Genomic DNA, 20,400 nt, shown 5'->3' on the forward strand with positions numbered 1-20,400 from the left:
ATTCTTTTTCTTTTGTTGGTAAAAAATCTGGTTTGAGGTTCAATATTTCTCTTCTTTCCTACATTTGAAGTATTTTTAAAATCTGTATTTTTGGCAAATTTCGAAATTATTTTATTACATTGTTTTACTATATATTTTTGATCTATGTCATTTAACTTTGACGATTAACCATACCAAGTATTGACTCGAGTTTATGTGTAATTTCTGTATTATAATTTGAATCGCAAACTTCACAATTAAACATTTTAATAATTAATTAATAAAAATATATTTAAATTATTAAAAAGACGACGAATCTTTATCTTATTACATTTAATATTAGTATCAATATTATTGTATCGCTGATAATACAGAATGGTATCACAGAGACGTGCATAGATAACAGTGACGTCACGGATATGGATCCGACAAAAAATTTTTCCTGCGAAGAGACATTCATAGCATAGATAATATATTATCTATGATTCATAGACGCCGCTCTAGAGTCTAAAGTCTAGACGCTTGTTTGGTGTTATCTCCTACCATCGTCGGTGCGCGTCTTATAAAATTTAATTTCTCATTAAATTCCTTACAATATTTCATTTTTGCACTTACTATATTATACTTTTGTACTTTTGTGTGCTGCCGTCAACCATCAACACCGTTCGCCGTCGCCGTCTCCAGGTGCCAAATTTCCAAATTCCAACCTACACTCAAGTAGAGTCACTCTACAGTGCCCCACAGCCATTGCCGCGACCGACACAGGTTCATAACAATCAGTATTTTCTTTCTTATAAATATATGGTGATTTTTAAGCGTGCTCACACCCATTTCTCTCTTCAATAGTTCATTTAGTCAAATCCTACTTGGCTATGTTGACGTTCGTTATCATTGACTGATCCGTCATCCGTATTGTCATAATACAGAAGATTATTTGATGGATGCATCGTTTTGAAAAACGGACAATATTTGAGTGTGTACTTACTTCGTACTTTTGTGCGCATTAACACCGTTCGCCGTCACCGAATTCCAACCTACACTACAGTTCCACGCTACTACTGCCGCGACCGACACAGGTTCATAACAATCAGTATTTTCTTTCTTATAAATACAGGGGTGAATTTTTAAGCATGCTCACACCCATTTCTTCCTAGATGATTTAATTGAATTCTTAACCTAAAGACCATAATATTTTCAATTTCTGATATTTTTGTACTATTTGAGTGTCCTGTGACAATACAAACATCTATTTTTTTCAAATTAAAACACCTACAAATTATCAACTATTAAATATTATATATTAATAATCATAATCTTCTGTAAATTATTTAAAAGATGATTTTATTGAAAATGTTGATGTATCTAAATCAAAATTCCAATGCAGTAGGTAGTTAATAAGTTAATAAGTTATTAAAATGTTTATGTTATGGATAATAATCCTTATAGATTGTAGTATTTATTATACTTGGATCATTTTAACAAATAAATAATAATTTTTAATTATATTGGTAAATCAATGGTAGGTAATTACTAGAGCGCAGATTTGTATGAATTTGCATATATATTCTGACTGATTGTATGATATGCTAATTTGTTTCATGATAAAAACATTTTAACTATGAAACTATAATGGTGCGTATTTTGTATTTATCGACATTTCTCCGTTCTTTTTTTTTAAGATTTTAATTGCTTATTTCATCTTTTATTTCAGTGTTTTTTTTAGACATTTTTGAAATATTTACTATATTATGTATACGGATAAAGGAAAAAAAATTGAAATCAACTAATAGATACTTATTATAGTCGTAGGTATAAACATGTACTAATAGACATGTGCTGATATACAATATGTACTATTTCGTACAGATTTGAACTAAGGTACCTACAAAATAGATATTTTAAAGAAAAGTGCTTATAGTTGCGTTCTATAATTTTAAATTTTGAGTCAGAAAAGCAGTGAAAAGTAACCCTAGTTTAATAAAAACTGAAATGACGCCACTGAGGTTTAAACATAATTTTTATTATTGTTTATTTAAATTATCAGTTTTAAATTTTTACTATTTATATTTTGATTTAAACCTGTGAGCCAGCCATACATGCAGGATCTTAATTGCATGTCCCGTAGAAGCGCCATTGCACGGGGCTGTGAAACAATCCAAATAAACAAAATCATTTACCAGTGAACAACAATAATATTGAATGGCCGGTTTTTGTTGAATTTTGAACTAAAACCTTTATATTTAAGTTTAATATAATTTTGAATATAATTATAAAAATTATGATTTTAATATTGCTTTCGAGTTCATAGAGGATTATTAACGATATTTATAATTGATTTTTAAATGTCCTTTTTTAGTTTAAAGGCATTCATATCTTGACTTTAATATTCAATTCATAATGGAAAATATAATACCAGAAACCAGTAGATGCAAACCAGTCAAATTGTTTAAAAAATCATCCTTCATTGACATGTATGAAGGTTTGCAATCCTTACGCAGGTAAGTGGTAAGTGATTTAATCTCCTAGATAAATATTAAAAATAATTTTTTGTTTTTAGTGATGAGATTTTTTGTGATATTAAACTGGAAACAGACGATAACAAAATAATAACTGCACATAAAGTGGTTTTATCAGCGGCTTGTCCGTATTTCCATGCTATGTTCACAAATTTTGCAGAAAGGAATCATGATCTTGTGGAAATGAGACACATAGATTATTCCGCTTTACTACTATTAGTAAACTTTATATATTCAGGACAAATCTTGATCACTGAAGAAAACGTCCAGGTAATAATAGGTAAAGTTTGATTTAATTATAGAAAACTAAATTATTTAAATCGTTTATTATTTATTTCTTAAGGATATATTACCTGCTGCAGATATCTTGCAGTTACAGGGAGTAAAAGAGGCTTGTTGTGATTTCTTACAGTCACAGCTCTGTCCTACAAATTGTATCGAAATTAACGCTTTTGCTGATTTATATAACTGTACGAATTTGATAACAACTTCAGAAGTATATATTCATCAACACTTTTCGTACGAAATTTAATTTATTATTTTGATTCTATAAGTACATTTTATTTATTATTGTAATATTTTGATTCTTAGAGAAGTTGTTGGTGGCAAAGAATTCCTATCTTTATCATCGGAACAAGTGGTTAAGTTGATCTCTAGTGATAGACTTCCAGTATCATCAGAAGAAAAAGTAGGCAAACTAAAATTGATTATTGTTATATTTAATTGTTGACGAAAGAAAAATTCAGTAACCTTCTAATATGTAATATTAAATAGTCTAATTAATTTATAACTATATTTATTGTTTTAGGTATTTGAAAGTGTTATTAGTTGGGTAAAATATGATTTGGGTACAAGACAATGTATTTTACTTAAATTAATGGAACACGTACGATTACCATTAACATCGAAGAATTTCATATTAAAATATGTACTTAAGGAACCTCTTATTAAGAATTGTTTTAAATGTTTGTTTTCTCTTTAAATATGCTTTCATTGTGAATTAATTTATATTTTAGATATATATTGATTTATTATTTTTAAGGTTATCAATATGTATTTGAGGCATTAAATACACTCAATTCAGAAGAGCTTGTTCCACAAACCATCCAGAATACACCCAGACATGGAGAAAGAGTATGATTCTGTATAATTTATTTATCTTTCCAATGCATTTAATAATTTAATTATAACAGGTTATATTAGTTGTTGGTGGAATTGATTCTGGATTAAGTAACACTTTAGAATGGTTCGATACACGAACAAACCAATGGCATTTTGGACCAGAGTTGATTACAAACCATAGAAGACATAGTCTAGTCGTAATTAACAATAATTTTGTATTTGATGTGGGTGGTTATGTTCATGGTTTAACACCTTACCGCTGTGTTCATGTGCTAGATCTAACTTCAGAATCACTTTCTTGGCAACTAATTGATGACATGTTAATTGAACGTCAATTTTTAGGAGTTGGTGTAATAAACAATAATATCTATGCTGTAAGTCATGTTGAATCATAATATTTTATAAGTTTAATCGTTATTTCTGTAAAAAAGCACGTACCAATAAATTATACATTTAATTTAAGGTAGGCGGATTCAATGATATAGATGGTGATTTACAAAGTGCAGAAGTTTTCGACTACAATACTCAAACATGGCAAATGATACCTAATATGTCTACTTTAAGATCTTTCTTTGCAGTTGGAGTCCTGAATGATCTTTTATATGTGGTAATGATTTTAATTTTATATTATATTTGTTATAATAATAATTGGAATTGGAATAATAAAATTCTCCGGAAGAATCGCGTATCATTTACACAAAATAAAATATTTCGATAAATTAAAAATTTTAATTGATTTTAAAGAATAAGCTAATACAATTATTTATTTATATACCACTTCAATTCAATGATTTAATAATTTCATCAGGAACTGATTCATTTGCATTGATCGTCAAACCTACCTATATGTGTATTGGAAGTGCAAAAACTCTGTTACATTTCTGTTACAGATTTATACTTAATGCAATACAAAAGTATTATTATTCTCTTGTTTAATATGACCTTACTTATTAGTTTTAAATATTGTTAATACAATATACACAAACATTATTAAATCTTTATTTTCAAAATTAAATATAGCTTACTTATTTTAGTAACATTAAGTTTTTTTACTACTTAACTTTAATTAGTTTTAGTCCTAAATGATCTTTTGTATTATATTTGTTAAATAAATAACTTATAAATAATATATAATATTTTTAATACCTTAACATTTCCGTGCCCGTGTAATATTGAAATTGATAATTTATAATAGATACATTTTTGTAATTAAAAATAAAAATATTTAGTTTATTCAACTTCTTATAAATATGTTTTAAACCACTTTCAATGCTATGGAATAATATTAATAATAATATTCAGCTGTACAATGTAAAAACACACTAACCAACACTCTTATCAAAAGTAACTTTTTTTCATAATCCAAAGATTATGGTAACTCTTCATGCTGAATTTTTCTATCCAATCCTCTTTGAAATCGCGCTATTATTTCTGGAGTTATCACACTGTGAACACATAGCAATTACATAGTGTTAGGTCTGAAATAATTTACTAAATGAATTATCCTGCAAAATAATGAAAAGTAGTGTTACTGTGTTTTGACATTGTACAGCTGTATTGTATTCCTGGATTTTTTTTTTAGTGTGATGTATTTTTATCCTACAATAATTTGTATTAATTAAATTTTATAGGTAGGAGGTTATGATCAATCAAGACAGGCTTTAGACACTGTTGAATGTTATAATCCCAGTAATGATATGTGGTCACCAGTCGCAAACATGTGCGTATGTCGCAGTGGTGCTGGTGTAGGAGTTTTATACGGTGAACTGTATGCTGTAGGCGGTAGTAATGGATCAGACCTTTTGAAAAGTGTTGAAAAATACAGTCCAAGAACAGGAGTTTGGACACCTATTGCGGATCTACATTTGCCTCGAAAATATGCAGGTAACTTCTTGTAGAATAAATGTAAACTATTTTATGAAACTTTTTTTTTTAATATTTCAAATTAAATTTATTAATTGTTATAGAAGTAGTCGCATTAGATGGTTTATTGTATGCCATCGGTGGAATGGGCGATTCTTCTCTTTTGGATTTTGTAGAACGTTACAACCCAAACACCAATACCTGGGCCACGGTCACAGCGAAATGGAATATTATGCGGTTTACACCTGGAGTAGTAGCTATTAATAGGCCACGGCATTTTACATCTTGTTAGCATTCATGATTTTTTTTTTTTTGGTACAATATATAAATGTTTTAATATTTTGCATTATAGTATTTTACATAATTTACGATAATTTTCAGATAATTGTCTAGCTAATAATGTATAATATGTTTAATTTCTATAGCTAAGAATTGGACATTTAAATAAGGTTTTTCATAAGTAATTAATAATGTAACCAAAAAAAATGATAAAATAAATACCTAAACACAATTTTCCTTAAAGATATTCCGTTCAAGTTTGGATAAAATTAGAGAGGTATTTAAATGGAGAATAAACATTTTGGTTATCATGTTTTAAATTAAAAATAAATTATATTCATGGTCACTTGGAATTATTAAAGTATATTATAATTTAATATTTATACACACAATTCCATTTTCAATTATTAATAATAACAATAATAATAATATTTATTTGAAACCAATTACAATTATAAGATAAATAAATAAAATATAAAGAATATTTAAAGCATTGGTTCTCGTTTCAAAAGCAAGCTTATGCTGAAAAGAAATAATTTGTAATACAAGTAATCATGAGTCGTCATAATTTTACATAATAATAGTGCTAATTTAGTTATTGGAATTTAAATATAAGTAAGAAGAAAGAAACTAAACATAGTAGTTATTGAAACCAAACATTGGTTATATATTTTTATACATAATTAAATTTTTTAAATATTTAACTATTATAAGTAAAGAGAAAATAAACTTAACATAACAGTTATTGACACAAAACATTGGTTATATATTTTTATACATTATAAAACAATTAAAATTATGAATATTGATATTATAATGAACACAAAATTGAATAAATTTATGTTTAGGGCTTTGTTGTCCAAATTATTTTAGGGACGTTGATATTAGTGATATTGACCTTAAAGCGAGCATTGAAGATGTGATATGAAACACCAATAGATGTTTTCATATTATAGAATAACATACAAATGTTTTTTGTGTATAATGATTTTAAATTTAATATCTCTAGCTCTTTAAATAATTTAACTGTAGGAAATAATGTAGGCTTATTAAATATAAATTTGAGTTACGGATAGATTTAAGAGATTTGTATACATTGAAACGTTTTCTTAGTAACATATTAATATAATTTATGTTAACATCCCATTTTAAGCTCTCATCGATAAATAAAATTTTCTTATTTTATTGTAATTAAAAACGAATGACTGTAGATACTTGAAAATTTCACTGAATGTTTATATTAGCATTTTCTATACACCATAAAATGTTGACTCTTTATGAGCTGTTTACGGACATTGTCAGTTTTCAATGTTTTTAGTTTTTTTTTCTATTAATATCAATAAAATTGTATTTGTTAGCAGAGTGTGTTTTACTAATAACTAATAAATAATTGGACGGGCTGGCCCACTGGATACCGGGATAGGTTCTTGAGATTTATATTCTATGTTTATTTTATCAATTCCTTAACTAGATAACATTTTCTAAATATTTTGACTTGTTTTGAGCTGTTTACGGACAATTTCAAGATTCAATTTTATTTGTTGGGCTAAAAAGCGTCAAAATTTAATACTAGGCTCCTGATATATTGCTTGAATAGCTGTTGAAAAATATTAAAAATACCGTTTTTTTTTTTTTTACAAGAATTTAAAGTTAGATTTTTGACAACATTTATCAAATTCAAAATTTAAAAATTTTTAAAATGTTCAACTTTTATATGTAACTATGTAAGGATTGAAAATTGAAAACAAGGTTCCACGTAAATAGATAATAGTATATAAATTAATTTGTTCACAATATTATAATATCATAATATTATTATATACCTACAATGGACAGTGATATAATAGACCAGCGTTTCTTAACCTGTGGTACGTGGTACGTGGCAAGCCCATAGGTGGTACGCTAAGAACATTAAAAAAAAAAACTTAATAAAAAAAAAAATGGAATGGATTGTTCACATTAAAAATTGTTTGGTATATATTTTGATATATTTAATAATAATATAAATAATAATTTTACATATTATTGAATTTTCTATTTATGCATTATATGCTTATATTATTATCATCAATTTGTAGTTCCTAATAAAATAAAATTCCGTATACATGTAAAATAACATTTTTGATAAGCAAAAAAAAACGTAATTTGGTCAAATGGTATACGAAAATTTTCAAACTGTGTAGGTGGTACGCGGATACTAAAAGGTTGAGAACAACGCTGTCATAGACTAGCTGACTGACCATCTTCGCTCAGAATCATTTTTCTTATACAATGATATTATATCATTGAATTCAAATTTAACACCACCCATTACAGCAGTGGTTCCCAACTTTTTTCATTCTACGCACCCCTTATAAATTTACTAAAATCTCATTCCCCCCCCCCCCCTCTAAAATTAGAGCTAATACGAATTTTTTCACTAAAAAAAAAAACATTAACTATTTACTTTTATTATTTTCATAATTTTAAAAATGTATTATAAATCAACTTACGAAGTAATAATATCAAGTATAAGAAAAAAATTATTGAATTTAAAAACAAAAATATATTAATATAAAATATAAATGATATAAGTAAATTTAACTAATATAGTGATTTCAATTTTACTCATTGTAAAATAACATAATCATTTTCGTAATCCGTCATCACTATATCCCCCCCCCCCCCCTGAGCAGACTCTAAGTGCCCCCTGGGGGTATTTCTCAACTGCTATTTTAACTATACTTATGAGGAAGTTTATATTGACTTTGAAGCTTTTTGACCCAGCGAATAATATTTTATTGACGATGGGTGAATATCCAACTTTGAACTTCAAAAGCTTGAAAATATTAATTTGAATTTCCGGTATATTTATTTTATTTTATTTTTTTTGTTAAATGCAGAAAAACATGAGGGGAATCTTGTATGAAAATTTTAAATCTTAGATATGAATAGAAAACGTTTAAACAAACGCGCTTATCACAATAAGTTATTACTAATGAGTAATGACTAATTTTATTTATTTATTTTTTATTGATTTTTTCTTCAAGAAGATAATGGGCCCCCACTGAACATGTTCGTGTGGGGGCCCATGATTTCACAATTTGAAATATAAATACATTAAATAGTTCTTACAAATTAAATAATTACGATTTGTAATATATATTTCTCACATACCTAACTATAATATTAATAATAATATAATTATAAATATATATTTTATTTTATTTATTTATATAATATAATATTATAATATACCATTATGTAAAAAAAAAGGTGGGTAAGTGAATGTCGCTCTGCTGTACAGTAGGTTACACGTGGGTCACTGTAATGAATAGTGTTAAATTTAAATTCAATAAAATTTTATAATATCATTGTATCAGAAAAACGATTCTGAGCGAAAACGGTCAGTCAGCTTATGATATTACCAAGTATATTTGATGATATTATTGTGAATACAGTAATTTATATATAACCTATTTACGTGGAGCCTTGTTTTAAATTTTCAATCCTTAGCCATAAAAGTTAAACATTTTATACATTTTTAACTACAAAATAATTAATAAATTAGATAAATGTTGTCAAAATTTGAACTTTAAATGCTTATAAAAAATAATTGTACCTATGTATTTTTAATATTTTTCAACTGCTATTAGAACGATATGTTAGGAGCCTTATATTAAATTTACACGATTTTTTACCCAACAAATAAAATTTTATTGATATTTATAGAAAAAAAAAGTTAAAAAAATTGAAAACTGACAATGTCCGTAAACAGCTCAAAAAGAGTCAAAATATTTTCAAAATTTTATGGTGTATAGAAAATGCTAATATAAATATTCAGTGAAATTTTCAAGTATCTACAGTCATTCGTTTTTTAATTACAATAAAATAAGAAAATTTTTACATAAGATATGAGAAATCGAGTGAATATCAAATGTTGTAAAAATATAAATTTCAGACGCTCATAAAAATTTAATTTATGTTTCTTGTAGACATTTTTTTTTTTGATAAAGGTAGACAAACTTATGAGTTATCTTATATTACATTTTCAAAGCCTAGATTTAAAAAGAAAAATTTTTATGAATTCTCAACTCAAAATAATTTGCTAATTTTCGTGATTTTTCCGTATTTTGTCAAAATTTGAACTTTAAATGCTTATAAACACAAACTGTGACTAAGGATTTTTAATTTTTTTCATCTGCCTTTGAAACAATTACCTAGGAGCCTTCTATTAAATTTTCAAGCTATTTTACTTAACAGGTAAAATTTTATTGATATTTATAGAAAAAAAAACTAAAAAAAATGGAAATCGACAATGTCCGTAAACAGCTCAAAATAAGTCAAAAAATTTGGAAATGTTATGGTGTATAAGAAATGCAATTATAAACATTCAGTCAAAATTTCATGTCGCTACGGTCATTTGTTTTAGAGTTACACCAAAAACCTAAATCGATTTTCTCGAAAACAGATTTTGCGTAAAAATTCCAGTTTTTCCTTAATTTTTCTTTTGTTTTTTACGTCGCGTTTGAAAATTACTCACCCCCCCCCCCCCCCAAAGTACAAACTAGATTCACTTTCCTATCAGAAAAGTTACTGTTGAAGAAAATCCAAACACTTTTACTGTCCTAAAAAGTGATAACAGACACAAAAAAAAAAAAAAAATAAAAATAAAAAAAAAAAAAAACACACATCATTGTAAAATCAATACATTCATATCATTCCACTCAGAATCTAAAATTGTGTAGTTAAATAATGCAATATATAATATGGTAGTATAAAACTAAAATTAACAATAATTACCAAAGTCGTACAACTTATATGATAAATAATGCAGTAATCCTATACATACGTTTGTTATGAGTAGGTCTATAATATTTATTGTTCTTGTAATAGCCAAAGGGTGATTTTTTAAGAATCTCAAAAGAGTTGCCGTGTTTAATCCCTAATGGTAGTGTATTGTAAATTTCTGGACCAATAATTAAGTATGCGGATTGTGCAAATTTTTTGTGCACAGTCGGTACTTTGATTTTCAGATATTTGTCTAGTGTTGTGTCCGCGTTCAGTTTTAAAAGTAATAAGATTATTTTCAATTGTGTAGAGTACCGTCGCCAATTGCAACATTGGTATAGGTACCTATATTTTGGAACACGCACAAACGCAATATTATTTGTCCGAACACGGACGCGTTTTCGCCGGTGTTTCCGAATAATTGCGGTCAAAGTGACAAAAACCACGCGAGTTGCGGACGAAATCTAAAAAGGTAACATACGAATTGCGGACACAAATATAAGATAATAAGAAATTTCCTATTATTATTTTTGATACACCTAGCGATCGTGGACGTTGGGAAATTACTGTTTGATATACAGGCTGTTTCATAAAAACATTTTTACCACAAGATCTATAAAAACTATGACGATAAATAATGACGATAATCTATAAATGTTTTATAAACAATTTTTTCCACAAAATAAAAAACAATAAATAATTCAACAACATTTTAAAAATAACGATTGCTCTTTTGCAAGACACAAATATTTTTAACCCCAGCCACCAATTTTTTTGGTAGCTTGTCCTAAGTCCTGGAAAAGTGGCGAAGGGAAATATTTGTGTCCACAACTAACGTGGTTTTTATTTAAAAAAGCTCTGTACCTGTACGCAATTAGTATTATGACAACGAGACTCGTGTCCGCAATTGTTATGTTATAATTCCTGACTTAAATAATTCGTCCGCAACTAGTGTGTGTCCGTTTTCGCGCCACCGTAGTCTCGGCACACGTCCTCAAAGCTGCGCTCAAAGTTCGCGAGGTGACTTACGTTTTGACGTTTTGTCTATGTTGCGCGTGGGCCAGATAGGTAGAGACAATACCGAGGAGACAACTTATTGTGCGCTGACATCCTCCTAAAAATCATAATTATTCGGATATTTATCTTGGATCATATTATACTATGGATGTGGCTACAGCGTATGATTTTGTCGCCTATAATATAGCGACGAGTCGCCGAATTAGGTGATCGATTTGCACGAGCGCAATGCAACTCCTCGCATAATTATCACAATAGGTATCTGTGGATAAACATGCGAGAATTCGCGTTGCGCATGCGTATATTGACCACCTGGCACCTGATACGCCGACTCGTCACTATTGATTAAATCGGCAACGTTTTTTGTATTGATTTAATGCGCTGCGGCTCCGTCCACCGTATATACGATATTTATTATAAATAATTTATAACGCATGAGTGATTTATGAAATTTAATAACTGGTAATAAAATCTGTGATAGCTGATCTTGATAACAGAGTCGGTCATCTTACAGTTGTTCTAGACGCTTGTCTATTATCTCCTACCGTCGTCGGCGCGCGCCTTATAAAATTTAATTTCTCATTAAATTCCTTACAATATTTGAGTTTCGTACTTGCTATAATTTTAATATTTTTGTACTTTTGTGTGCTACCCGTCAACCATCAACGCCGTTCGCCGTCGCCGTCTCCAGGTGCCAAATTTCCAAATTCCAACCTACACTCTAGTAGAGTGACTCTACAGTGCCCCACAGCCATTGCCGTGACCGACACAGGTTCATAACAATCAGTATTTTCTTTCATATAGGTAAATACAGGATGAATGTTTAACCGTGCTCACCCACCTTTCTCCTTTTAATAGTTAATTTAGTCAAATTCTACTTGGCTATGTCTTCGTTATCATTGACTGATGTATTGTCATATTACAGATTATTTGATGGATGCATCGTTTTGAAAAACGGACATTATTTGAGTTAGTACTTACTTCTCTTGTGCGCACTACTGTCCTGTGGTTACCATCAACACTGTTTGCCGTCTCTGAATTCCAACCTACACTGTACAGTGCCACCTACCACTGCAGCGACCGACACAGGTTCATAACAATCAGTATTTCCTTTCTTAAAAATACAGGATGATTTTTAACCATGCTCAAACCCATTTCTTCTTTGAATAGTTGATTTAGTTAAATTCTAAACCTAAAGAACACCTAAAAATTAACAATTAATTAAATATTATATATTAATAATTATTAATCTTCTGTAAATTGTTTAGAAGATGATTTTATTGAAAATGTTGATGTATCTAAATCAAATTCCAATGAAGTAGGTAGTTAATAAGCTATTAAAATGTTTATATTATGGAAAATAATCCTTAAAAATAGTTTTTAAAAACAAAAACTATATCTTATATTAGATTGTAGTATTTGTTATACTTGGATAATTTTAACAAATAAATAATTATTAATTATATTGATAAATCAATAGTTGGTAATTATACTAGAGCGCAGATTTGTATAAATTTGCATATATTATATATTCTGACTGATCGTATGATATACTAAGTGAAAACATAATTTGTTTCATGATATAACAATTTTAGCTATAATGGTGCATATTTTGCATTTATCGACATTTCTCCATTCTTTTTTTTTAAAGATTTTAATTGCTTATTTCATCTTTTATTTCAGTGTTATTACTTGTCTTATTTTAGACATTTTTGAAATATTTACTATATGTGTAAGGACCTTAAAAAATTGAAATTAACCAATAGGTATTTATAGTCTTAGGTATAAACATGTACTAACAGTTTTCCCAAATATATTTCGGATTTTTTTTTTTTTTTATAGATTTAAGTTACCTACAAAACAGATATTTTAAAGAAAAGTATTTATTAAATTTATTTTATTATTTTTATTAAATATTCAAAACAAAGGTAAATTTTGCATTTTTTTTTCCATGCATATATATTATATTATTATTATTATTATTATTATTTAGATACATTAAAATTATCAATAAAAAATATTTATTATATTATTCCCCCATTTTGATAGCCAGTACTAATTTGTGCCCCATATATACCAATGTGATTTATTTCAATAGTAGTCCGTTGATCAGTGATCACGGCAACCAAAATCAGCTTGTTTTTAATTCTTTATTAATTTTATGTACTATACGTCCATATTATACAGTCCACTTCTATAAGATCCAAACAGTAAGGCTTAAAATTTAAATTAATTTTATTAATTTTAACTTTTAATTTGCTTTTAAAAATTACCTAGTGTGTGTGTGCGAGAGTAGCACACGACATATTCCGAACGTATCTACGCACTCTAATGATAATTTACTTCACAAACAACCATGCTGCGTAATGAGTATAAGACATCAAATTGCCTATCGCGACCCCTTTTTAAATACCGCCACCAATCCACTTAAGTTTAATATAACTTTGAATATTATTATAAAAATTATGATTTTGATATTACTTTAGAGTTCATAGAGAATTATTAACAATATTTATAATTGATTTTGAAATGTCGTTTTTTAGTTTAAAGGCATTCATACACAATTCACAATGCAAAATATAAATCAATTACCAGAATCCAGAAGATGTGAAGCGGTCAAATTGTATGAAAAATTATCTTTCAGTGATATATATGAAGGTTTGCAATCCTTATGGAAGTAAGTGGTAAGTGGTTTAATCAGCTAGAAAAATATTAATAAAATTTTTTTGTAGTGGTGAAATTTTTTGTGATATTAAACTGGAAACGGACGATAAAAAAATAATAACTGCACATAAAGTGGTTTTATCAGCGGCTAGTCCGTATTTCCATGCTATGTTCACAAATTTTGCAGAAAGGAATCATGATCTTGTGGAAATGAGACACATAGATTATTCCGCTTTACTGCTCTTAGTAAACTTTTTATATTCAGGGAAAATCTTAATCACTGAAGAAAACGTCCAGGTAATAATAGATAAAGTTTGATTTAATCATAGAAAACTAAATTATTTAAATTATTTATTGTTTATTTCTTAAGGATTTACTACCTGCTGCAGATATCTTGCAGTTACAAGGAGTAAAAGAGGCTTGTTGTGATTTCTTACAGTCACAGCTCTGTTCTACAAATTGTATCGGAATTAATAGTATAGCAGATTTACACAGCTGTACAAAATTGATGACAAGTTCAGAAATATATATTAATCAACACTTTTCGTACGAAATAAAAATTATTATTATGATTCTATAAGGACATTTTATTTATTATTGTTATATTTTGATTCTTAGAGAAGTTTTTGGTGGTGACGAATTCCTATTGTTATCATCGGAACAAGTTATTAAGTTGATATCCAGTGATAGACTTCCAGTATCATCTGATGAAAAAGTAGGCAATCTAAAATTGATTATTCTTATGTTTTATTATTGACGAAGGAAAAATTCAGTAACCATTTAATATGTAATATTAAGTATTCTAATTAATTTATAGTATATTTATTGTTTTAGGTATTTGAAAGTGTTATTCGTTGGGTAAAATATGATTTGAGTTCAAGAAATAGCATTTTACCCCAATTAATGGAACACGTACGATTACCATTAACATCTAAGGATTACATAATAAAAAATGTAGCTGAGGAACCTCTTATTAAGAATTGTTTAAAAAGTATGTTTTCTCTTTAAATATGCTTTTATTGTGAATTAATTTATATCATTGATATATATTTATTTATAATTTCCAAGGTTATCATTATGTATTGAAGGCATTAAATACACTCGAATCAGAAGAGCTTGTTCCACAAAGCATCTGGAATAAACCCAGGCATGGAGAAAAAGTATGATTCTATAAAATTTATTTATTTTTTCATTGCGTTTAATAATTTAATTATAACAGGTTATATTGGTTGTTGGTGGAATTAACTTTGGATTACGTCATAGTTTAGAATGGTTCGATACACGAACGAACCTATGGAATTTAGGACCAGAATTGATTACAAACCATAGAAGACATGGTCTAGTCGTTATTAACGATAATTTTGTATTTGTCGTGGGTGGCTATGTTAATTGTACATCTCCTTATCGGAGTGTTTGTGTGCTAGATTTATCTGCAGAAACACTTTGTTGGAAACCACGTAATGATATGTTAGTTGAAAGAAAAATGTTAGGCGTAGGTGTCATTAATAATAATATCTATGCCGTAAGTAATGTTGAATCGTAATTTATTAGTTTAATCACTATTTCTGTTAAAAAGCAAGTACCAATGAATTATACATTTAATTTAAGGTAGGCGGATACAATGATATAGATGGTCATTGCCGAAGTGCAGAGATTTTTGACTACAATACTAAAGCATGGAGTATGGTATGTAGTATGACTACTACAAGATCTTTATTTGCGGTTGGAGTCCTAAATGATCTTTTATATGTGGTAAATTAATATTTTTTTTATGATTTTAATTTTGTATTATATTTGTTATAATAATAATTGTAATTGGAATAATAAAATTCTCCTGAGAACGAATCGCGTAATATATTTACGAAATAGAATAATTTGATAAAATTGAAATTGAAATTAAAGAGTAAGCTATTATATATTTATTTATATACCACTTCAATTCAATGATTTAATAATTTCATCAGGAACTGATTCATTTTCATTGATCGTCAAACCTACCTACATATTGGAAGTAAAAAAACTCAATTACATTTTTGTTACAGATATAAACTTAATGTAATACAAAAAATATTATTATTCTCTTGTTTAATATGATCTTACTTATTAGTTTTTAATATTGTTCATACAATATATACAAAAAAAAAAATTAAACTTTCTTAAACGTTTATTTTCAACATTGAATATAACTTAAGAGGATGTACACCCGCATGTGTTGTCTCTGTCTCACAAATGTACAACATAGCAAAAACTGTTTTGCGCGGGAAAGAACCGAGAAGGCTACAGTCATAACTAAGAAATGAGATTTTCACTACATAAAAAGAAGAACTTTGGCTGTACAACGTTGTTTTTATTTTTTTGATATCACTTATATGAAAAAGTTTTTACTGTTTCAAAAACCATAGCCGACGGGTGGCCGGAGCCTCGCACTAGTGGAGTTTCAACCGTTTTAACGGCAGACGGGTAACCGCCACTGTTGAGTTGTTGTCCATCTCTTATAGACGGCTGGCGGGTAAAACCGCTGTCCGTCGACTGTACCCCTCCATGGTTCTTGACAAGCGCTCAGTGCTTATATAAGGTCCACGGTTGTAGCCCAAAGGCAGTGGTCTGGACGCTACTAGTCTTTTGTAGCGCGTAAACGCTACAGCTACTCCCCCAAAAAAGTAGCTTGCCATTTAAAAAAAAGTAGCACTACTTCTAAGGCTATTGTCTAAATGTTGCACGCTACTTTTTCGCTACATTTTTAAAAGTCTTCTTATTGAAAATTAGTGTTTGTAGTTTGTACTGATTTGACATTTGGTCACTGGACAGAACCCAAGTTAAAAACTTCACTAACACACTCATCATTATCATAATATAAATAAACAAATTCAATCATAATTGATATTTTAATAATTACCAATTAGATTGTAGGTAGCGACAAAATAATGATAATTTTCGCTACGCTAACTAGAAACTTTTAGCGCCATATAGTATTTCGCTATCTAAGGCGTAATGTAGCGACGCTATGTCAATCGCTACAATTAGTGCGCTACTCCCAACCACTGCCAAAAGGCATTAAAACCCAGGAAACCTAATGTTTCAAAAACCATTATTGTTTGTTTTTTTCAAACTTGAAAAACTTTTGTCATATATATGATATCAAAAAATAAAAACAACGTTGCACAGCCAAAGTTCTCCTTTTATGTGGTGAAAATCTCGTTTCTTAGTTATGATTGTAGCCTTCTTGGTTCTTTCCCGCAAAAACAGTTTTTGGTATGTTGTACATTTGTAAGACGGAGACAACACATTCGAGTGTAGCATCCTCTTAATTATTCGTTTCATTAAATAATGATTCCTTCAAACTTGATCAATATTGATTTTTAATTTCTAAACATTTTCGTACCTGTATAATATTGAAATTGATAATTTATAATAAGTTAATTTTTCTAATTAAAAATTAAAAATATTTAGTTTATTCGACTTCTTATAAATATGTTCTCAACCACTTTCATTTAAAATGCTATGTAATTATATTCTATTCCGGGATTTCTTTTAGCGTGAGGTATTTTTATTTCACAATTGTTTGTAATAATTAAATTTTGTAGGTAGGAGGTCATGATCAAGAAACACATGCTTTAGACACTGTTGAATGTTATAATCCCAGTATTGATATGTGGAGACCAGTCGCAAACATGTGTGTTCCTCGCAGTTGTGCCGGTGTAGGAGTTTTATACGGTGAACTGTATGCTGTAGGCGGTCTTAATGGATCAAACCTTTTGAGTAGTGTTGAAAAATACAGTCCAAGAACAAGAAATTGGACAACTGTTGCGGATTTACTTTTGCCTCGGAAATATGCAGGTAACTTCTTGTAGAATAAATGTAAACTATTTTATGAAACTTTTTTTTTTAATATTTCAAATTAAATTAATTTTTCATTATAGAAGTAGTCGCATTAGATGGTTTATTGTATGTCATCGGTGGAACGAACGAATCTTCTCTTTTGGATTCTGTAGAATGTTACAACCCAAACACCAATACCTGGGCCACGGTTACAGCGAAATGGAATGTTGCACGGTTTTCACCTGGAGTAGTAGCCATTAATAGGCCACAACGATTTACATCTTGTTAGCATCCATGATTTTTTTTTTTTCGGTACAATATAAATGTTTTAATATTTTGCATTATAGTATTTTACGTAATTTACGATAATTTGCAGATAATTGTATAGCTAATAATGTATAATATGTTTAATTTCTATAGCTGAGAATTGGACATTTAAATAAAGTTTTTCATAAGTAGTTAATAAAATTAGTTAATAATAATATGTAACCAAAAAACCTATAAAATATATAACTAAACACAATTTTTTTTATAGAGATTTCGTTCAAGTTTGGATCAAATTAGAGAGGTATTTAAATGGAGAATAAACATTTTGGTTATCATGTTTTAAATTAAAAATAAATTATATTCATGGTCACTTGGAATTATTAAAGTATATTATAATTTAATATTTATACACACAATTCCATTTTCAATTATTAATAATAACAATAATAATAATATTTATTTGAAACCAATTACAATTATAAGATAAACAAATAAAATACAATGAATATTTAAAGCATTGGTTCTCTTTTCAAAAGCAAGTTTGTGCTGAAAAGAGAGAGTTTGTGATACAAGTAGTCATAAGTCGTCATAATTTTACATAAATAATAGTGCTAATTTAGTTTTTGAAATTTAAATATAAGTAAGAAGAAAGAAACTAAACATAACAGTTATTGAAATAAAACATTGGTTATATATTTTTATACATTATGAATATTGAAATTATAATGAACACAAAATTGAATAAACTTATATTTTGGGCTTTGTCGTCCAAATTCATTTTAGGGACGTTGATATTAGTATTGAAGATGTGACATGATACATCAATAGTTGTTTTCATATTATAGAATAACATACAAATGTTTTTTGTGTATAATGATTTTAAATTTAATATCTCTAACTCTTTAAATAATTTAATTGTAGGAATTAATGTAGGCTTATTGAAAATAAATTTGATTAGAGAGTTTAAAGTGGTTTCAAGATTCCAATAGTGAATATGATAAGTTCCTCCCCAAAAATAAATTGTATAAGAAAGAATAGATTGTTGAGCAATGTATATCAATCTAGATGTCAATATTATTGTTTTAACATAGTTTTGTCACAAAGAGACTTATAAAATTGTACGTGCCATATGCGAAAATATATGCCAACTATAGCCAAGCTCTACCAACAACTTAAACAGCCCTCCCAAACTTTTACTAAATTTTTTTAAGCCTAATCAATTTTATAATAGTATGGATTTAGGCTTTGGCCTCCCCAAATCAAAAAATTAGCGCCTATTGTACCTAACCAAACATAATATTTTTTAAGACATTTTTCAATTCAAATATGATTTTTCCCGGCAATTGTGTGTACATTTAAGTTTTAAAAAAGCAAAATATGCACAAATAAGCTAAAAATCGCTCAAATGTGCACTTTTCCTAAAATATGCAAAAGTATGCAAATTCAAACTTGATATTTAATTTTGCCATTTCATAAGACAAATTTATAACTTATCGACCACTACAATAAAACATGCAAGCAGTCCCGAAACACTACAAACAATATATTTATTAGAGGGGGGGGGGGATTAAACACCTAAAATCCTCCCTTGGTTATATTGGCTGACAGACCTACTTCGCTCAGGATCGTTTTTCGTATACAATGATTTTATATCACTGTATTCAAATTTGAGTATTTGACGCATTCATTACAGTGTTCCATATATTAACTCACTACTGTACAACAGAGAGAAACCCACTTGCCCAACTTTATTTAATTTAATTATAAATTTATGCGAATTCTGATTTTTGGAAATATTTATTATACTTATTGAACATATCAGGGCCTAAAATTGTGTGCAGTAGCAAATTTAAAAGTGTGCAGTACTTATTTTCGGCTTTTATACATTTTATTTTGATTAATATTCAATATTGATTATTGAAAATTACTAATTAGCATATTGTATTCGTTTAAAATCCTTAACACTAAAAATAATACCGACTACACGTCTACACCAAATTCTGGGTGGCTTATAGTATAATGAGTATATTAGCCCAAGCTACTTATTTCGTTTTTAATTTCAAAATGTTCAGTCATATACCTATAGGTATCAAGGAATTTCATA

At 28.2% G+C, this 20,400-nt stretch overlaps 1 protein-coding gene across 1 annotated transcript; it reads left to right on the forward strand.

The window, feature by feature from the left end:
- Nucleotides 1–463: 463 nt before the first annotated feature.
- LOC132947702 (uncharacterized) lies at nt 464–18,999 on the forward strand. The gene is made up of 24 exons (XM_061017960.1): nt 464–744; nt 826–1,055; nt 2,336–2,477; nt 2,537–2,765; nt 2,839–3,014; nt 3,087–3,183; nt 3,304–3,460; nt 3,538–3,629; nt 3,689–3,991; nt 4,081–4,224; nt 5,249–5,501; nt 5,585–5,771; nt 6,018–6,036; nt 12,606–12,635; nt 14,090–14,223; nt 14,279–14,507; nt 14,581–14,756; nt 14,829–14,925; nt 15,045–15,201; nt 15,279–15,370; nt 15,430–15,732; nt 15,819–15,962; nt 17,795–18,047; nt 18,131–18,999. The coding sequence occupies exons 3-24, from the start codon at nt 2,377–2,379 to the stop codon at nt 18,316–18,318; spliced, it is 3,561 nt and encodes a 1,186-aa protein (XP_060873943.1). The 5' UTR covers nt 464–744; nt 826–1,055; nt 2,336–2,376; the 3' UTR covers nt 18,319–18,999.
- The last annotated feature ends 1,401 nt before the right edge of the window (nt 19,000–20,400 follow it).

The sequence above is a fragment of the Metopolophium dirhodum genome, chromosome 6 (assembly GCF_019925205.1).
Source record: "Metopolophium dirhodum isolate CAU chromosome 6, ASM1992520v1, whole genome shotgun sequence".
Classification (NCBI taxonomy): domain Eukaryota; kingdom Metazoa; phylum Arthropoda; class Insecta; order Hemiptera; family Aphididae; genus Metopolophium; species Metopolophium dirhodum.